Below are 16822 nucleotides of genomic sequence, written 5' to 3' on the forward strand. Positions count from 1 at the left end.
ATTCATTTAACAACCGGGTTAATAAATTATCATCCGCAGCGATTCACTTAACAGTTGTGGCAAGAAAGGTCGTAAAATGGGGCTAAATTCACTTAACAAATGTCTCACTTAACAACAGAAAATGTTGGGCTCAGTTGTGGTCGTTAAGTCAAGGACTAGCTGTATTAAAAACAACTGCAGAATTCTGGGGTCAGGGGATCACCATTTGCGACCTTCCCAACCGGCTTTCAACATGCAAAATCAACGAGGGAGGCTGGATTCACTTAATGACCATGTTATTCACTTAATGAATGCAGTGATTCTCTTACCAACCATGCAGAAAAGGTGGTAAAATCACGCACTTAGCAAACACCATGCTTAGCAACAGAAATTCTGGTTCCAATTGTTGTCATAAGTGTGCTAAGTGTATTTGCACAACTTAAGGCAGTGTATATAATGCTCCCAGCTTTTGTCAGGAAAGGGACTGGCCCAGATTTCCCCAACCGGTTTCAGTACCTAAAGAAGGACTAGAACTTGAAGTATCTCTGCTTAGAGTCCAGGTTCTTAATCACTAGAAGTACAGGTAGTCCTCGACTTACGACCACAAAGCCCCTACCCTCTGGAACGAGCTCCCTCTGGGGCTTCGTCAACTCCCCGATCTCAGGTCCTTTCGCCGCGAGCTGAAGACGTTGCTGTTTCGAAGAGCAGGACTAGCTTGAACGTAGTTTTAAATTGGGGTTTTTAAATCAGGGGTTTAAATGGGTTTTAAATTTGTATTTAAAAGCTTTAAGGCATCAACTGAATTTAATTGTCTGTTCTTTTTGCTGTTTTATATGTATTATATGTTTTCTGTTGTTTTATTGGCTGTGAACCGCCCTGAGTCCTTCGGGAGATGGGCGGTATACAAATATAATAAATAATAATAATAATTGATGACCCAAACTTCACTTCTGTTGCTAAGTGAAACATTTGTTAAATGAGTTTTGCTCCATTTCTTGCCACAGTTGTTGTTAAGTGAATCCCTGCAGTTGTTATGTTAGTCTCACAGCTGCTATGGGAATCTGGCTTTCCCACTGACTTTGTCATAAATGGTGTTTACATGATCCGGGGACACTGCAACGGCCATAAATATGAGTCAGTTGCCAAGCATCTGAATTTTGACCCTGTGACCGTGGGTATCAGCCCTGGAGGCCGTCTTTCTTTTGGATCTTCAGGGCTGCCACACTTAAGTGCTGTGGGAAAATAAAAGGGGGGGTTTTCATGGAGTGGGTAAAGTTATCTAGCCATAACAACATTCTTTTCTCTGGGAGTCAAGGACGTTCAGCCTGCACCTGGAGTGGAGTGACTGGGAGGCATCTCCAGTTGGGACGGTGGGTTGATTGGATCATGTGATAGACATGTGGGTGCAGGAGGAAGGGAACTTGACTTTCTTTTGGGTGGGGAAAACCTGGGAGCTTTCAGATTCAGGTTTTTCCAAATGTGCCAATAGGACATCTCTAATAAAATGGATCTTCGAGGAATTGCTTGCCTCGGAGACTGACTTGGTTGGGGGTGTTACTTGGAACCCTGACAGTGGGGATGTTGCAACGGTTGTTAAGTGTGAAAAATGGTTGTAAGTCGTTTTCAATGCCGTTGTAACTTTGAACGGTCACTAAAAGAACTGCTGTAAGTCAGGGCTACCTGCATACCAAACTCACTAACAACTCCTTGACCTCCAGTTGTTAAACTCCAAAAAGCCGACGTAGCTACTACATCCTTCTTCCTTGAAAACAAGCACCACGTTGAATGAAGCCAGGGAAGGATTTCCTTAATAAGGTATCTTTTCCTACCAGTCTCTAAAATACATGTTGAAGCATACGGATAGTCCTCAACTTACAACAGTTCATTTAGCGGCTGTTCAAAGTTACAACAGCGCTGGAAAAAGTGATTTATGACCGTTTTTCACACTTACGACTGTTGCGGCATTCCTGTGGGCACATGATCAAAATTCAGCCATTTGGCAGCTGACTCATATTTATGACAGTTGCAGTGTCCCGGGGTCATGTGATCCCCTTTTGCAACCTTCTGAGAAGCAGAGTCAATGGGGAAGCCAGATTCACTTAACAACCGGCGGACTAACTTAACAACTGCAGTGATTCACTTAACAACTGTCGTGTCCCACTCCTCCGCTGACGGCCGGGTCAGGGAAATCCGAATCAGGCTTGCCTCTGCAGCTCTGCCCAAAGTCCTAGCAAAGTCCTCAGAGCAGGCAGGAGACCAGTAAGTGACTTCAGCAAGATATGTTTAGACTTTGCCTGACTCAGAGACTGCCAGAAAGTAGCTCCTTTATATAGGCCATGGGGTGTGGCTCCATGACTCAGCACTCATTAAGGCCTGCCCTCCTTCCTCTGTTGCCTCCGCCTCCAATCTTCTGATGCGAGGGTCACTCCAATCAGCTGTTCTTGGGAGTAAACCCTCCTCAGGCTCACCTGCTGTGGAGGAGGGGAGGGGTCTAGCTGTCTGCTTGCCTGGGCATGGAGTCAGGGCTGGGGCAGGGAGATGCTCCTTCTTCTGCAGTTTGTGGGGGCATGGAGCCAGGACTTGGGCCGGGAGGCATACATTCCTCAGTGTTCGGGAGCAGGTAAGAAGGCCCCGGCTGCTCTGAGGGCGGGCAAGACACAACAACAACTGTGGCAAGAAAGGTCGTAAAATGGGTGCAAAACTCACTTCAACGTCTCAGTTAGCAACAGAAAGTTTGGGCTCAGTTACGGTTGTACATAAGTGAGCAAAACTCACTTAACAACGGTCTCGTTTAGCAACTTAGCAAACCTTGGACTCAACTGTGGTCGTAAATCAAGGATTACCTATATTTCCCATCCTAGGACAAAATATGTCTAAAGCAGGGGTGTCCAAACTACGGCCCGCGGGCCAACTGCGGCCCGCAGGTCAGTTTTTATTGGCCCGCAGCAAATTCTCGGTGGACAGTGGGGTGCGGCCCCCGTCCTGGCCCCCAAGGAAGCCGCCGCTCGCCCAGTTGCAGATGCGGAGTGGCTCCGCTGAGGCGATCCCCGCCCACCCGGGGCTGCGGGCCGGCCATTCCGCCACTGGGCTGTAGGGGGCGCCCAGGACGCCCATGGCTCCAGCCCGGCCCACCAGACAGAGGAAGAGGCGGGCGGGCGGCGACGCCCATCGTCCCCACGCGGGGCTGTAGCCCCGGAAGCCAGGCGGGCGAGGCGCTCTGCTTCCCAGCCCCGCGGGATCCTCTCCGGCGCTGGCGCCTGCACGCTCAGGGGCGCTTACTTGTCGCGGATGATGGTCTGCAGCTCCCGCTTCTGGTCGCCCATGGGCAGGGGTTTGAGCTGGCCCCCCGCCGACCCCGGCCAGTCGTGCCCCGTCGCCGTCGCCGACGTGGCCGTGGCCTCCTCGGCGCCCCCATCGCCCGCACAGCAGCCGTTCCCGCCAGCGCAGCAGCATCGGCTGCCGTCGGCGCTGCTGCTGCTGCTGTCCGGCTCAGGCTGTCACCGCTGCCCGGCCGGGTCGGCGGCGCAGCTGCCGAGGCCCGCCGCCGCCGGCATCCCGCCTCTGCCCCGCCGGGCCCACCACGCCGGTCGCGGCAAGGCATCGCCCATGCGCCGCCGAAGCAGCGCCGCGCGCCCGCCACACGCCCGCTTACCTCAGCCGCGGGCCCGTGTGCCGCCCGTGACGCGCCGAGCTCGCCCGCCCCATTGGCCGCCGCTGCCGCTCCGCGCGCCGCCACTCGGCGCTTGGAGGAGGGGCCGGTGCCCGCCCACTTTCGCCCCCTAGTTAGCCCCGTCCCTTTCTGGCCTGGGTGGGAGCCGCGTGGCACACCTGAGTGGCTGCGAGGAAGCGGTGCGGGCCTCGCCTGGGCCTCCCCGGAGTCCCTCCATTGGCTGCTGTGTCTCCCTCAGTGGGAAGAGAGTTCGCGACGGACGGCGGAAAATCCCCAGTAAATACATGCTGGTTGCCAAAAGCTTGACTTTTGATGTAACTGGGGATGCTGCGAAGGTCATAAATGCAAAGACTGGTGGTAAGTCACTTTTTTCAGTGCTGTTGTATTGGTCGCTAAATGAGTGGTTGCAAGCCGAGGATTACTGGTAGCCGCTGTCAGTATTTAGGTCTCTATGTATTTAGGTTTCTATGCCCATAGCCACATCCACTCAGTCACATGAGGAGTTAGCCACGCCCACCAGTCACATGACCACCAAGCCACACCCCAAAATAAGCCACGCCCACAGAACTGGCACAAAAATTTAGCCCCCGTGGCCCGGGCCTTTGCTTATTTTTCTGTATTTGGCCCTCACTCAAAAAACTTTGGACACCCCTGGTCTAAAGAATACTACACAGCAGATTCTGACTTTTAAAAGGTGTTCCGCAAGGAAGCAGTGTTAAATAGTAGTAACATAAGGATAAAAGTTACGACTGCTGCAAGAAATAATACCTCTTTATCATTTCTGTCATTGTTGTGAACCACTCAGAATCTTTGACAGCCAAGTGGCATACAAGCTTAATAAACTATTATTATACTTACTGTATCGTATAGATTTAGGAGGTATATCTTAGCAAAATATTGGGGGGGGGGAGAGAAAACCGATCCAGAGATGCCTTTAGTCAACCTGAGTTCCTAAAAAAATCAGAGCTGGAACTCCACACGAAACCCCCATATTCTTCGGACTGACTGGAAAGCCTGCTATCTGAAAGTATGGACCATGATCGTGGCTGACAAGAATTGCCCAAGACATCAGGCAAAGCAGAAGCAGCGCTGGGCCCATTCCCATATGCAAATTACACATAATCAAGGCAGCAATTCCAACTAATTTAAAACAAGACACAGCTCCAAACCATCTTTCCTTCCTTAGGACCATCATCCCGGAACTTGCTTCCAAATTAGCAGGCTGTCTTCCCTAAACTCAACGTTCCGTTCATATGCATTAAGCTAGATTTTGGGAAAGGTAGGTTTTCAACTATTAATTAGTTCAATGCACTTTTTCTGCTTAGACTGCCCTTTGCCAAAGGACAAAGGACAAATTTTAGACAAAGATCCCCTGGACCACTGAGTCAGTGGCAATGCTTACTTATTAGAGATGCCCTGAGAGAAAACAACACTTGGGGTTTGAACTGCAAGAGGATCCTTGAACTGCAGAAAAAATAATTGCTACCAACTTGCCTTCCATGGAGGACCTGTATACTGCACGAATCAAGAAGAGGGCCGTGAAAATATTTGCAGATCCCTCGCATCCTGGACATAAACTGTTTCAACTCCTACCCTCAAAACGACGCTATAGAGCACTGCACACCAGAACAACTAGACACAAGAACAGTTTTTTCCCGAAGGCCATCACTCTGCTAAACAAATAATTCCCTCAACAGTCAGACTATTTACTGAATCTGCACTACTATTAATCTTCTCATAGTTCCCATCACCAATCTCTTTCCACTTATGACTGTATGACTGTAACTTTGTTGCTGGCAATCCTTATGATTTATATTGATATATTGACCATCAATTGTGTTGTAAATGTTGTACCTTGATGAACATATCTTTTCTTTTATGTACACTGAGAGCATATGCACCAAGACAAATTCCTTGTGTGTCCAATCACACTTGGCCAATAAAAATTCTATTCTATTCTATTCTATTCTATTCTATTCTATCCTTGCCGCTTTCTGAGCTTGGTGTTTTTCTTACAGACATCTCATTGCCAGACTAGGCAACATCATCAGTGCTGTATTATCGCTAGCACTGATGATGCTACCTAGTGGATAATGAAAATGTCTGCAAGAAAATAGCCAAGCTCAGAGAGCACTAAAGACCCCAACAGTTATTAGAGATGCCCAGATGGCCATTCGCACACGTGTCCCATCCCGACAAAAAGCTTGTGGTCTAGTACTAGTTGCTATAGTTAAATCATATGATCTACAGGTAGTTCTCGACTTACAGCAGTTTGTTTAGTGACAGTTCAAAGTTACAACGGCACCGAAAAAAAGTGACTTGTGACCGTTTTTCACACTTACAACCGTTGCAGCATCCACACGGTCTCGTGATCCAAATTCAGATGCTTAGCAGCTGCTTCACATTTATGGCGGTGGTTCGTGTCCCAGGGTCACGTGATCACCTTTTGCGACCTTGTGACAAACGAAGCCAATGGGGAAGCCAGATTCACTTAACAACAGTGTCACTAATTTAACAACTCCAATGATTCACTTAACAACTGTGGCAAGAAAGGTCATAAAGTGGAGCAAAATGGCTTAGGACCGGGCTATCTACGGGACCGTCTACTGCCGGCCTCTATCTCCCATCGTCCGGTGCGTTCCCACAGAGAGGGACTCCTCAGGGTGCCGTCAGCCAAACAGTGTCGACTGGCGGCCCCCAGGGGGAGGGCCTTCTCTGTGGGGGCTCCGACCCTGTGGAACGAACTTCCCCTCGGACTTCGACAACTACCTGACCTTAGGACCTTTCACCGCGAACTTAAAACCTATTTATTTCGTATGGCTGGACTAGCTTGATTTTTACCTTTAAATTTTAATTGAATTTGATGGGTTTTTAAAGTTTTGTAATTTTATGGGGGAGTATGTTATTTTAACATTTGGGCAAATTTCAATTAGTTTTTTAAGGGATGTTTTAACTATTGTGTGTATCTGTATTTTATCTGCCTGTTCACCGCCCTGAGTCCTTCGGGAGAAGGGCGGTATACAAATTAAAATATTCATTCATTCATTCATTCATTCAAAACCAGAGATGGTATTCAGCTGCTTCATACCAGTTCGAGTGAACTGGTAGCGGCGACTGCAGGTGGGCTCGCCCACCCAGCCCAGAGTAATGCCGTCTTATTTAGTCATGTTTTCAAGGCCGGGCACATATGCAGAAGGCATGCATGTATATAGTGCACAATCAGCGAACTGGTGGTAAGAATATTGGAAACCCACCGCTGGGCAAAACTCACTTAACAAATGTCTCTCATTTAGCAACATGAAATTTGGGTTCAATTGTGGTCATAAACTGAGGATTATCTGCACTGGATTAGACAGTCTACAAAAAGTAGACTGATCATGAATTTTCCCAAAAATTCTCCATATTCCTATCACTGCAAACCTGAAAGAAATGTAGTTCCGTTCCACATTTACCCGGGATTCTCAAACTGTGGTTCAAGGCTGGGTTGTCTCAGGCATCGTAACACTAAGGGGAAGGGTTGCTTTAAAATAAAAAGCCTACCCAGATTTGGACATGCAGAGCGGAAGCACTGTCAGCCCCACTCCAGGCATCGCTTACACAAACCCAAATAGACAATCGCAATGCCACAGTTTTAGAATGCCTGCAATAGAGAAATTACAATGACATTATTAAAAGTGATGTATTTATTCTATGCTAATCCCAATGAAGCCGTGCATTTACTCCTGAAGGTAGTATTCATTTTAGGAAGTGGTAGTAGTGTAAAGATTCAGAATGTTACATATATTTACTATTTACTAAATAGTAAATATTTACTATTTACTAAATCTGCACTACTATTAATCTTCTCATCGTTCCCATAACCAATCTCTTTCCACTTATGACTGTATGACTAACTTTGTTGCTGGCAATCCTTATGATTTATATTGATATATTGACCATCATTTGTGCTGTAAATGTTGTACCTTGATGAACGTATCTTTTCTTTTATGTACACTGAGAGCATATGCACCAAGACAAATTCCTTGTGTGTCCGATCACACTTGGCCAATAAAAATTCTATTCTATTCTATTCTATATTATTTTTAGCCCTCCTGCTTAGATAACATCTCCCATCCTCCCCAGCAAGAGTGGGTAATAGCAGCAACAGGAAATACTAGGTACCGTAATCCAACGCTTTTGGGAAGGCATCTGTCCCACAGCTGATTCCAAACCATTGTTGGCTTGAGAATAGTTTATTGCATGAGGCATAATCAGTTAGGTTTACAACACGTAAGGTAACAATGACTCACACAACACTTTAATCCATGTAACCAAACCATCATATATAATGCAGTAGTACAGTGCATGGAACACATTAATCCTAATTCTTAAGGCATCACAATACTATTGTTTGTGCTTGAAATCCAAGACACATTTACATAATTTCCTGAGCAGCTGAAAGCTTTCAAAAGGAGAGCTGTTAAGAGTGGCCTAGTTCACACACACTACACTAAGCTAAAAACCATATTTAGAAACCACAATGGGTAGCATCTTTCGTTTCACTTTCACCACGACTTGCTTTCTAACGCCAGGGGTCTCCAACCTTGGCAACTTTAAGCCTGGCGGACTTCAACTCCCAGAATCCCCCAGCCGGCTGGGGGATTCTGGGAGTTGAAGTCCGCCAGGCTTAAAGTTGCCAAGGTTGGAGACCCCTGTTCTAAGCCACCACTGCCCAAGCCTCACAAATAGTATTCTAAAGCCACCAACCTTGGCAATTTTAAGACTTGTGGACTTTAACTCCCCAGAATTGGGGAATTCTGGGAAGTTGAAGTCTGCCAGACTTAAAGTTGCCATGGTTGGAGACCCCTGTTCTAAGCCACCACTGCCCAAGCCTCACAAATAGTATTCTAAAGCCACCAACCTTGGCAACTTTAAGACTTGTGGACTTTAACTCCCCAGAATTGGGGAATTCTGGGAAGTTGAAGTCCACAAGTCTTAAAATTGCCAAGGCTGGAGACCTTTGCTTTAAGCCATAAATAAGTTTATCAACCCAAATTGGCAAAGTTCTCACGATAGGTTACAACCACCAGAGTTGCCATTACATAGCACATTAAGCCAGAACCAAGCAACTAGTATTATGTCCTAGTTCCTAAGAGGACTATAAGGGGCGTGCATAAGTGCACAAAAGTGCCTACCGTTCCTGTCCTATTGTTTTCTTTCATTATATGTGCTTGTATATAATGTTGTGACAAAAATAAATAAATAAAATAAAATAAAAATAAATCATTCTCACAGTCAACATCCCAATTGGTTTCTAGTATAGACCTAAAGGTTGAAAAATCACGAAGTCATTTGCAAGTTTCTCACAAATCTCTCAAAACCACCCTGATATACACTAAGAGCCTAAGAACCATAGGTGGAGTTGAAGTCCGCCAGGCTCAAAGTTGCCAAGGTTGGAGACCCCTGTTCTAAGCCACCACTGCCCAAGCCTCACAAATAATATTCTAAAGCCACCAACCTTGGCAACTTTAAGACTTGTGGACTTTAACTCCCCAGAATTGGGGAATTCTGGGAAGTTGAACTCCATGAGTCTTAAACTCCACAATTAACTCAAAGGTGCCTTTCTGAAGAACTGAAGAAGCTCCTTGGATGAGATGTAAAACATTTTCAAAAGAAGGAAAACCAAGAAAGTCCAGATGCCTTCTGGAAAAGCGCCTTTGGGACAACCTGGATGATTGAGAATTTCCACAGACGTACTGACAATTAAAATCCCTCTTCTGGGAAAGTTTCAAAAAGCACACACGTTCTCAACTTTTCCTCATCAGCTTGGAAATGCTGGGGGCAGAGTTTCTTTAAAAGGAAATCTGGAGGATGTTGGTTCCGTTGTTTTTTTTTTTTTTTAAAGAGGCGATAAAAAAGAAATACTACTACAACCCTGGAGGTCAATGCTTGGGCACGCAAAGAAAAGAAAAAAAACCCACTGCCCTCGCCCAGCTCCTGTCCTCTGCCTGTCTCCCCTCTTTCCTGTCTCCTCTTTAAGTCACAATTACTTTCCATCACAATTAACTCTCTGTTGCATTTACTCACACACACCTTATAATGAGAGTTGCAAACCCCTTTGCTGTACTTGGGAAGGGGGAGAGATGAAGAGAAGGCAACCACCCTCAGCTGCCCTTGGCAACCCCTTGTTCTAACAGGAACCTTTACCCGTCTTCATACCCCTTTCAGATACGCGTCACAGCTCTGACACAAGTTGGGCATCAAAGCCTCTCTGGTATTTCCCCAGCGAACCTCCAAGGAACCCTGGTGCCTCCTTCCCTTGTCCTTTCAAACATCTACTTCTCCCTTCATCCAGAAAGACCCTCCAAAAGTAAGTCACTCTTTGTCTTATCCACCTTGGTTCTCTCCTTGAAAACTGCTGTCCCCCTGTACCTGCTGATGTTTTGGAAGTCACAGGACTTCCCAAGCTGATGGTCTATAGACCCAAACTTTCAGAGAATTCCAGATGGGGGATGTTAGCTTCAATAAAAGTGGTGCCCCCACTTACTAGACTGTACATTGATATGCTGGATCCCCACAACACACTAAACTGCTATTTGAATGCAAACTCAGGCTGCTGAGACCGGGTTAGGAGCTACAGCGGGCTGGGTTCATCCTCCACGTTAAGGCATCCCATAATAAATTTCATTCTAGCTTGGAACCTCCGGTAGGTTCTGTTGAATGCCAAGTCCATTTGGGTTAGGAGCCTGGTCCTTGTGACCTAGTGGCAGATGGGAGATGAGAAGGGACCTGACATGGATCACCCAGTGCCGGGGGGGGGGGTGGCCATGGTGTCCCATGCAGAGAGATGTCTCTGGTGGGATTCCCCCATTAAAAACTGGGGAAATCCTCTTTTATTCCACCACCCAGAAGGCCTGGGTAGTGAATAAGCCAAGTTTTATTCTCCTCATCCAGGCTTGTCCACAGTCTGCTCTCTGGCTGCCTGGGTTGCACCTCACTTCCACAAAACAGCTACAGCCCCATAAACCTTGTCTCCTTGCACACCTGGTACTCAAGAGGCACCTCTACACATTCCTCTTCCCCCCACCCACCCACAAATCTGATGCTTCAAGAGTCTCTTCTCCCAAAGGTGAACGGCTGAGCCCACCTCCCTCTCCCTCTCTCCTACCCCAGCCTTTCCACAGAGCTAAAGCGATTCCCCCCCAGACCCATTTCTGATTCCTGCTCCCTCCTCATCTCTTCCCATTCAGTGCCTCCCCCCACCTTTGCCCTCCCCCTCCCAATTTTGTCTCTGCACACCACTTGTTTTTCAGAGCCCCTCATCCTTCCCCCAAGCCCCCCTATCACCTGCAATCTCAGTCAGTCTCAAGCCCCCTTTCCATCCCAGGGCTTCTTCTCCCCTTCCCCAAATTCAAGTTCGGAGTTTTCAGGAGAGCCCCGTCCCCTCCCTGCACCACCCCTCTGCTTCCAACAAGTCCACCCACCCACCACCCACCCCGGCCCCAGAGCATCTTCCCACCCACCCACCCCCGACACTCAGTAAGCCCCCTTTGCAAGATTCACGTGGTCTCCCTCTTCCTCTTCGCAGGCCTCCCTTGCCCTCCAGCCCCTTCCCTCCTTGGCTCGCAGATCCGCTCCCCCAGCCCCAGCCCCAGCCCCCGGCCAGCCTGCTGGAACTTAAGAGACTCCCCCTCCAAACCTGGCCCCCTCCTCACGTCCAGCTGGGCCTCGCCTCGCCTTCAGCCCCTCCCAAACGTTGCACACTGGCTCCCTGAGCCCTCTTTCACCCCAACTCCCCTCCGCCCCCCTCCACGCCGCCTTCCCTCCATTGTTCTTCGACCAACCTGGCGCCCTCCGCAACCCTGGCCCTCGCCCCTGGCGCCCTCCCAAACCCCCGGTTGCAAAGCCCAGAAGCCCCTCCCTTTGCAAAACCCCGGCGTCGCTCTTGCTCCTTTGGAGAGCCCCCACTCGCCCACCCACCCCAAATATTGCACGGGCTCCCGGAGTCGCCCGGACCGATTGCATCCCCCCCCCCACACTCCCGCTGCATGCTGCCCCTCTGAGCTGGCCCTTCCCGGGCTCCTTGCAGGGTACCTGCTCCCGAGGGACCCGCTTCCATCCCATCCACGCGGGCGGCGCCCCGGACCGGGGAGAGGGGAGGAGGGCGCGCGAGAGGCGCCGAAGAGACCCGCGTCCAAAGGCGCACCGGGGACCTGAGCGCCGCTGCAGCCGCAGCCTCTGCTCGGGACAAGCCCGGGATCCCGGGATTGCGCCTGCGCGGCAGCCCATCCAACCAGCGCCGCCGCAGGCTGGGAAAGAGGGAGGGAGGGAGGGGCGGGGGAGGCGAGAAAGCGGAGCAAAGAGGTAGGAAACGAGGGAAAGTCTCGAAAGAGCCGACACTTCCGAGGCCGGAGGGATGCTCCTGGACCCGAGGGGCGCCAAGAGAAAAACCTCTGCACAAAATGCACAGAGCCGGGAACGGGTGCGTGCAGCCAGGCTCCCTCTACCCACTAGATTGCAGCATTAGGCAAAAATTTAGGGAATCGGAAGCCATGGTCAGCCGAAGAAATTAAAATCTCGAGGCAAGAAAAGGAAACGTCCCTAAAATGAACTCACACAAGGGTTTTCCAACCTCAGCAACTTCATCTCCTAGAATTCCTAGGGAATTCCCAAGGTGGTTGGGGAATTCTGGGAAATGGTCGGCCCGTCTTAAAGTTGAAAAACACTCTCTCGGCCCTGGAGTCTAGGGCTATATAGTGCTTCGGATTTGACTCTGAAAAGGAACTTTTGAGTGTGTTTGAAGAACATGGGTTTATACCAAGAGGATTTCGTCTTTTTTTTTTTTCTCCTTTCTGTCCTCCAAAACCACCATTACTTCCCCTCTAGCCCAGGGGTCTCCAACCTTGGCAACTTTAAGACTCGAGGACTTCAGCTCCCAGAATTCCTCAGCCAACAAAGCTGAGGCTGAGGAATTCTGGGAGTTGAAGTCCACAAGTCTTAAAATGGCCAAGGTTGGAGACCCCTATTCTAAACCAATATTTTTCAAGCGTTTCAACTTTTAAGATGGCTGGGTTCCAAGAAGTCCCCAAGCAGCATGTGGACAAACTCCACAGTGAGCTGAAGTCCACCCATCTTAAAGCTGCCCAGGTTGAGAAGCACTAAAAGCTGGCATTGACTTCTAATAAATAAATAAATAATAAATAAATAAGGCCTTCAGCCTTCCATCCTTTATAAGGTAGGTAAAATGAGGACCCAGATTGTTGGGGGCAATAAGTTGACTTTGTATATAAATATACAAATAGAATGAAGACTATTGCTAACATAGTGTAAGCCGCCCTGAGTCTTCGGAGAAGGGCGGGATATAAATGCAAATAAAATTAAAAAATCAGCCAACCAACCATCTAGGGATTGTGTTCAAGTTAAGTGGACTTTTCCCTGGGCATCCCAATAATATGGAGGTTCATAACGGTGCTGTGACACAATTTAGCATACAGAGAGTTCTCTACTTACAGTCACAACTGGGAACAGAATTTTCATTCCTGACCTTGCATTAAGTGAGTCGTGTCCAATTTTTTTTACATTTTTTGCCACGGACGTTAAAAGAATTGCCGCAGTTGTTAAGCGAACTATATTTGTTAACTAAATCTGGCTTCCCCTGGTACTTTGCTTGTCAGAAGCCAACGGAGAAGGCGATTGCATGACCCCAGGACATTGCAACCCTTGAAAATACATGCTGGTTGCCAAATTTATTTATTTATTTATTTATTTATTTATTAGATTTTTTTATACCGCCCTTCTCCCGAAGGACTCAGGGCGGTTTACAGCCAGAATTAAAACAATAGCAATGTACACTTAAAACAAAATTTAAAAACTTATTATATAATTGGCCGAGATTTAAAACATTTAAAATCTAAAAACCCATAAAATTCATCTAAAAAATTTAAATTTTAAAATTTAAGCCAGCCTCACGTGAGTAAATAAATACGTTTTCAGCTCGCGGCGAAAGGTCCGAAGGTCAGGCAATTGGCGCAAGCCAGGGGGAAGTTCGTTCCAGAGGGTAGGGGCCCCCACAGAGAAGGATCTTCCCCTGGGGGCCGCCAGCCGACATTGCTTGGTGGACGGCACCCTGAGAAGTCCCTCTCTGTGTGAGCGTACGGGTCGGTGGGAGGCGTGAGGTAGCAGTAGGCGGTCCCGTAAGTACACAGGCCCTAAGCCATGGAGCGCTTTAAAGGTAGTAACCAAAACCTTAAAGTGCACCCGAAAAACCACAGGCAGCCAGTGCAGCCTGCGCAGGAGTGGTGTTACATGGGAGCCGCGCGCGGCTCCCTCTATCACCCGCGCAGCTGCATTCTGAACTAACTGAAGCCTCCGAGTGCACTTCAAGGGGAGCCCCATGTAGAGAGCATTGCAATAATCCAAGCGAGAGGTAACGAGAGCATGAGTGACCGTGCATAAGGCATCCCGATCAAGGAAGGGGCGCAAATGGTGAACCAGGCAAACCTGGTGAAAAGCTCTCCTGGAGACGGCCGTCAAATGATCTTCAAACGACAGCCGTCCATCCAGGAGAACACCCAAGTTGCGCACCCTTTCCATTGGGGCCAATGACTCGCCCCCAACAGTCAGCCGCGGCTGCAGCTGACTGTATCGGGGTGCCGGCATCCACAGCCACTCCGTCTTGGAGGGATTGAGCTTGAGCCTGTTTCTCCCCATCCAGACCCGTACGGCTTCCAAGCACCGGGACAGCACTTCAACAGCTTCGTTGGGGTGGCCCGGGGTGGAGAAGTACAGCTGCGTGTCATCAGCGTACAGTTGGTATCTCACCCCAAAGCCACTGATGATCTCACCCAGCGGCTTCATATAGATGTTGAACAGGAGAGGCGAGAGAATTGACCCCTGTGGCACCCCACAAGTAAGGCGCCTCACGGTCGACCTCTGCCCCCTTGTCAGAGATAGGAGGAGAACCACCGGTAAACGGTACCTCCCACTCCCAGACCATCCAACCAGTGCAGCAAGATACCATGGTCGATGGTATCAAAAGCCGCTGAGAGATCTAATAGGACCAGGGCAGAGGAACAACCCGTCTCTGGCCCTCCAGAGATCATCCACCAACGCAACCAAAGCTGTCTCCGTACTATATCCAGGGCGGAAGCCGGACTGGAACGGGTCTAGATAGACAGCTTCATCCAGGTATTGGGGTAGCTGCCATGCCACCACACTCTCTACAACCTTCGCAACAAAGCGAAGGTTGGAGACCGGACGATAATTTCCCAAAATAGCTGGGTCCAGGGAAGGCTTCTTGAGGAGGGGTCTCACCACCGCCTCTTTCAAGGCGGCAGGGAAAACCCCTTCCAACAAGGAAGCATTAATAATCCCCCAGAGCCAGCCTCGTGTCACCTCCTGTGTGGCCAGCACCAACCAGGAAGGGCACGGGTCCAGTAAACATGTGGTGGCGTGCAGCCTCCCCAACAACCTGTCCACGTCCTCGAGAGCCACAGGGTCAAACTCATCCCAAACAATCTCGACAAGACGCGTCTCCGCCCTCTCACTTGGATCATCCCAATTTTGGTCCAAACCATCCCAGAGCTGAACGATTTTATCGTATAGATAACCACTAAACTCCTCGGCATGTCCCTGTAAGGGGTCATCCCGCGCCTCCTGATGAAGGAGAGAGCGGGTCACCCAAAACAGGGCGGCCGGGCGGTTATCTGCCGACGCAATGAGGGTGGAAATGTAAGAACGCTTCACCTCCCTCAATGCCACTAGGTAGGTCTTAGAATAAGACCTAACTAGTGTCCGGTCAGCTTCGGAACGGCTGGCCCTCCAGGTACTCTCTAGGCATCTTCTCCGGCGTTTCATCTCCCTCAGCCCCTCAGAGGACCAAGGGGCCGGTTGAGATCTGCGCCGGGTCAGAGGCCGCAAAGGCACGACACGGTCCAAAGCCCCAGCCGCGGCCTGTTCCCAGGCCACAACTAGTTCTTCAGCCGTGCCGTGGGCCAGATCCTCAGGGAACGGCCCAATCTCTGGCAGGAACCTCTCAGGGTCCATCAGGCGCCTGGGATGGAACCAACGCATTGGATCCGTCTCCCTGCGGTGGTGGGTGGCGGTCCGGAAGTCCAGGCGAAGGAGAAAGTGATCTGACCATGACACCGGTTCTGTTACTAAATCTCCTAATTCCAGATCATTTAACCACTGTCCAGAGATATAAATCAGGTCCAGTGTGCCTCCCCCAGTGTGCGTAGGGCTATCAATTACTCGAATCAGGTCCAAGGCCGTCATTGAGGCCTGGAACTCCCGGGCCGCCATCGATGACAAGCCCAAAGCCCAAAATGCCCAAATTTTGATCGAGTGACCATGAGGATGCTGCAGTAGTCAAAAGTCCAAGGGCATAAATCACTTTAGTCCTGTTGCCACTTCAAAGGTCGCTTGATTGTGAGAATACTTGCATGCAGATAATAGTTAAAGTAAGATGACCCAAGATGGGGATCAAAAAGGAAGTGCTAAACCCTACAGCTTCGTTCAACCCTAGGTAGTAAAGGCATTTTTTTAACCTGTTTTCTACATCTCCTAAGTTTAGTTAATTCTTTGGTTCTTTCAAAACACAGGTGGGTGGAGGGTAATCCATTTCAATTTATTCTGACCTGAGTGATCTTGTTTCAAACACTAATCTTCCCTTTTTTTGCTCTGAGTCCACACTAGTTCTACTAATGGTTTTTCCCCACTGCATGGATTCTTAACAGCTGCAACAGGGATCTAGTGCTTTCACCATTTCAAGCAACCAGAGCAGATTCCATAGATTTTTCCTTCTTCCCCGTTCCAGTTGCCAACAAAGAAATCCACTGCCGGTGCCCCTTAGTGGAGATCCGAGGGAAGGACAAGGAGGCCAGCTTCTTCTGTGTACAATACCATGCATTTCTTGGAGCGAGTTTCCATATTGGAAACCTTGCTGGCACCCAAGTTTGTTTGTTAATCAAAACTCTGTGACTCTGGGCTAGCTTTAATTATGTAGCCGATTCAGATTGTTGACAGAATGTTTTTTCAATACAACAAGAAACAAAGATGCTAACCCCTACAACTAAGCCCATCATAGTTGCTGTGAAAGAAGTCCAAAGTCTCTCTTGAAGAGAACAAGGCTGGTCATCCTCATCACGCTGAGGTGCACCTCAACTCAAGGCATAAGGTCTTCCAGAGGGAGAG

General features: G+C 49.0%; 1 protein-coding gene across 2 annotated transcripts in view; it reads right to left on the bottom strand.

Annotated features, from left to right (window-relative positions):
- LOC131204462 (protein argonaute-1) overlaps positions 1–11887 on the bottom strand; it is an 89299-nt gene extending 77412 nt beyond the window's left edge. For both annotated transcript variants that reach the window (XM_058195773.1, XM_058195772.1), the window contains exon 1: positions 11723–11887. In XM_058195773.1, coding sequence (XP_058051756.1) covers positions 11723–11747 — 25 coding nt within the window. In that variant the 5' untranslated portion in view covers positions 11748–11887. The remainder of the gene's footprint in view (positions 1–11722) is intronic.
- Positions 11888–16822: the final 4935 nt, after the last annotated feature.

This window comes from Ahaetulla prasina, chromosome 10 (assembly GCF_028640845.1).
Source record: "Ahaetulla prasina isolate Xishuangbanna chromosome 10, ASM2864084v1, whole genome shotgun sequence".
Lineage (NCBI taxonomy): Eukaryota > Metazoa > Chordata > Lepidosauria > Squamata > Colubridae > Ahaetulla > Ahaetulla prasina.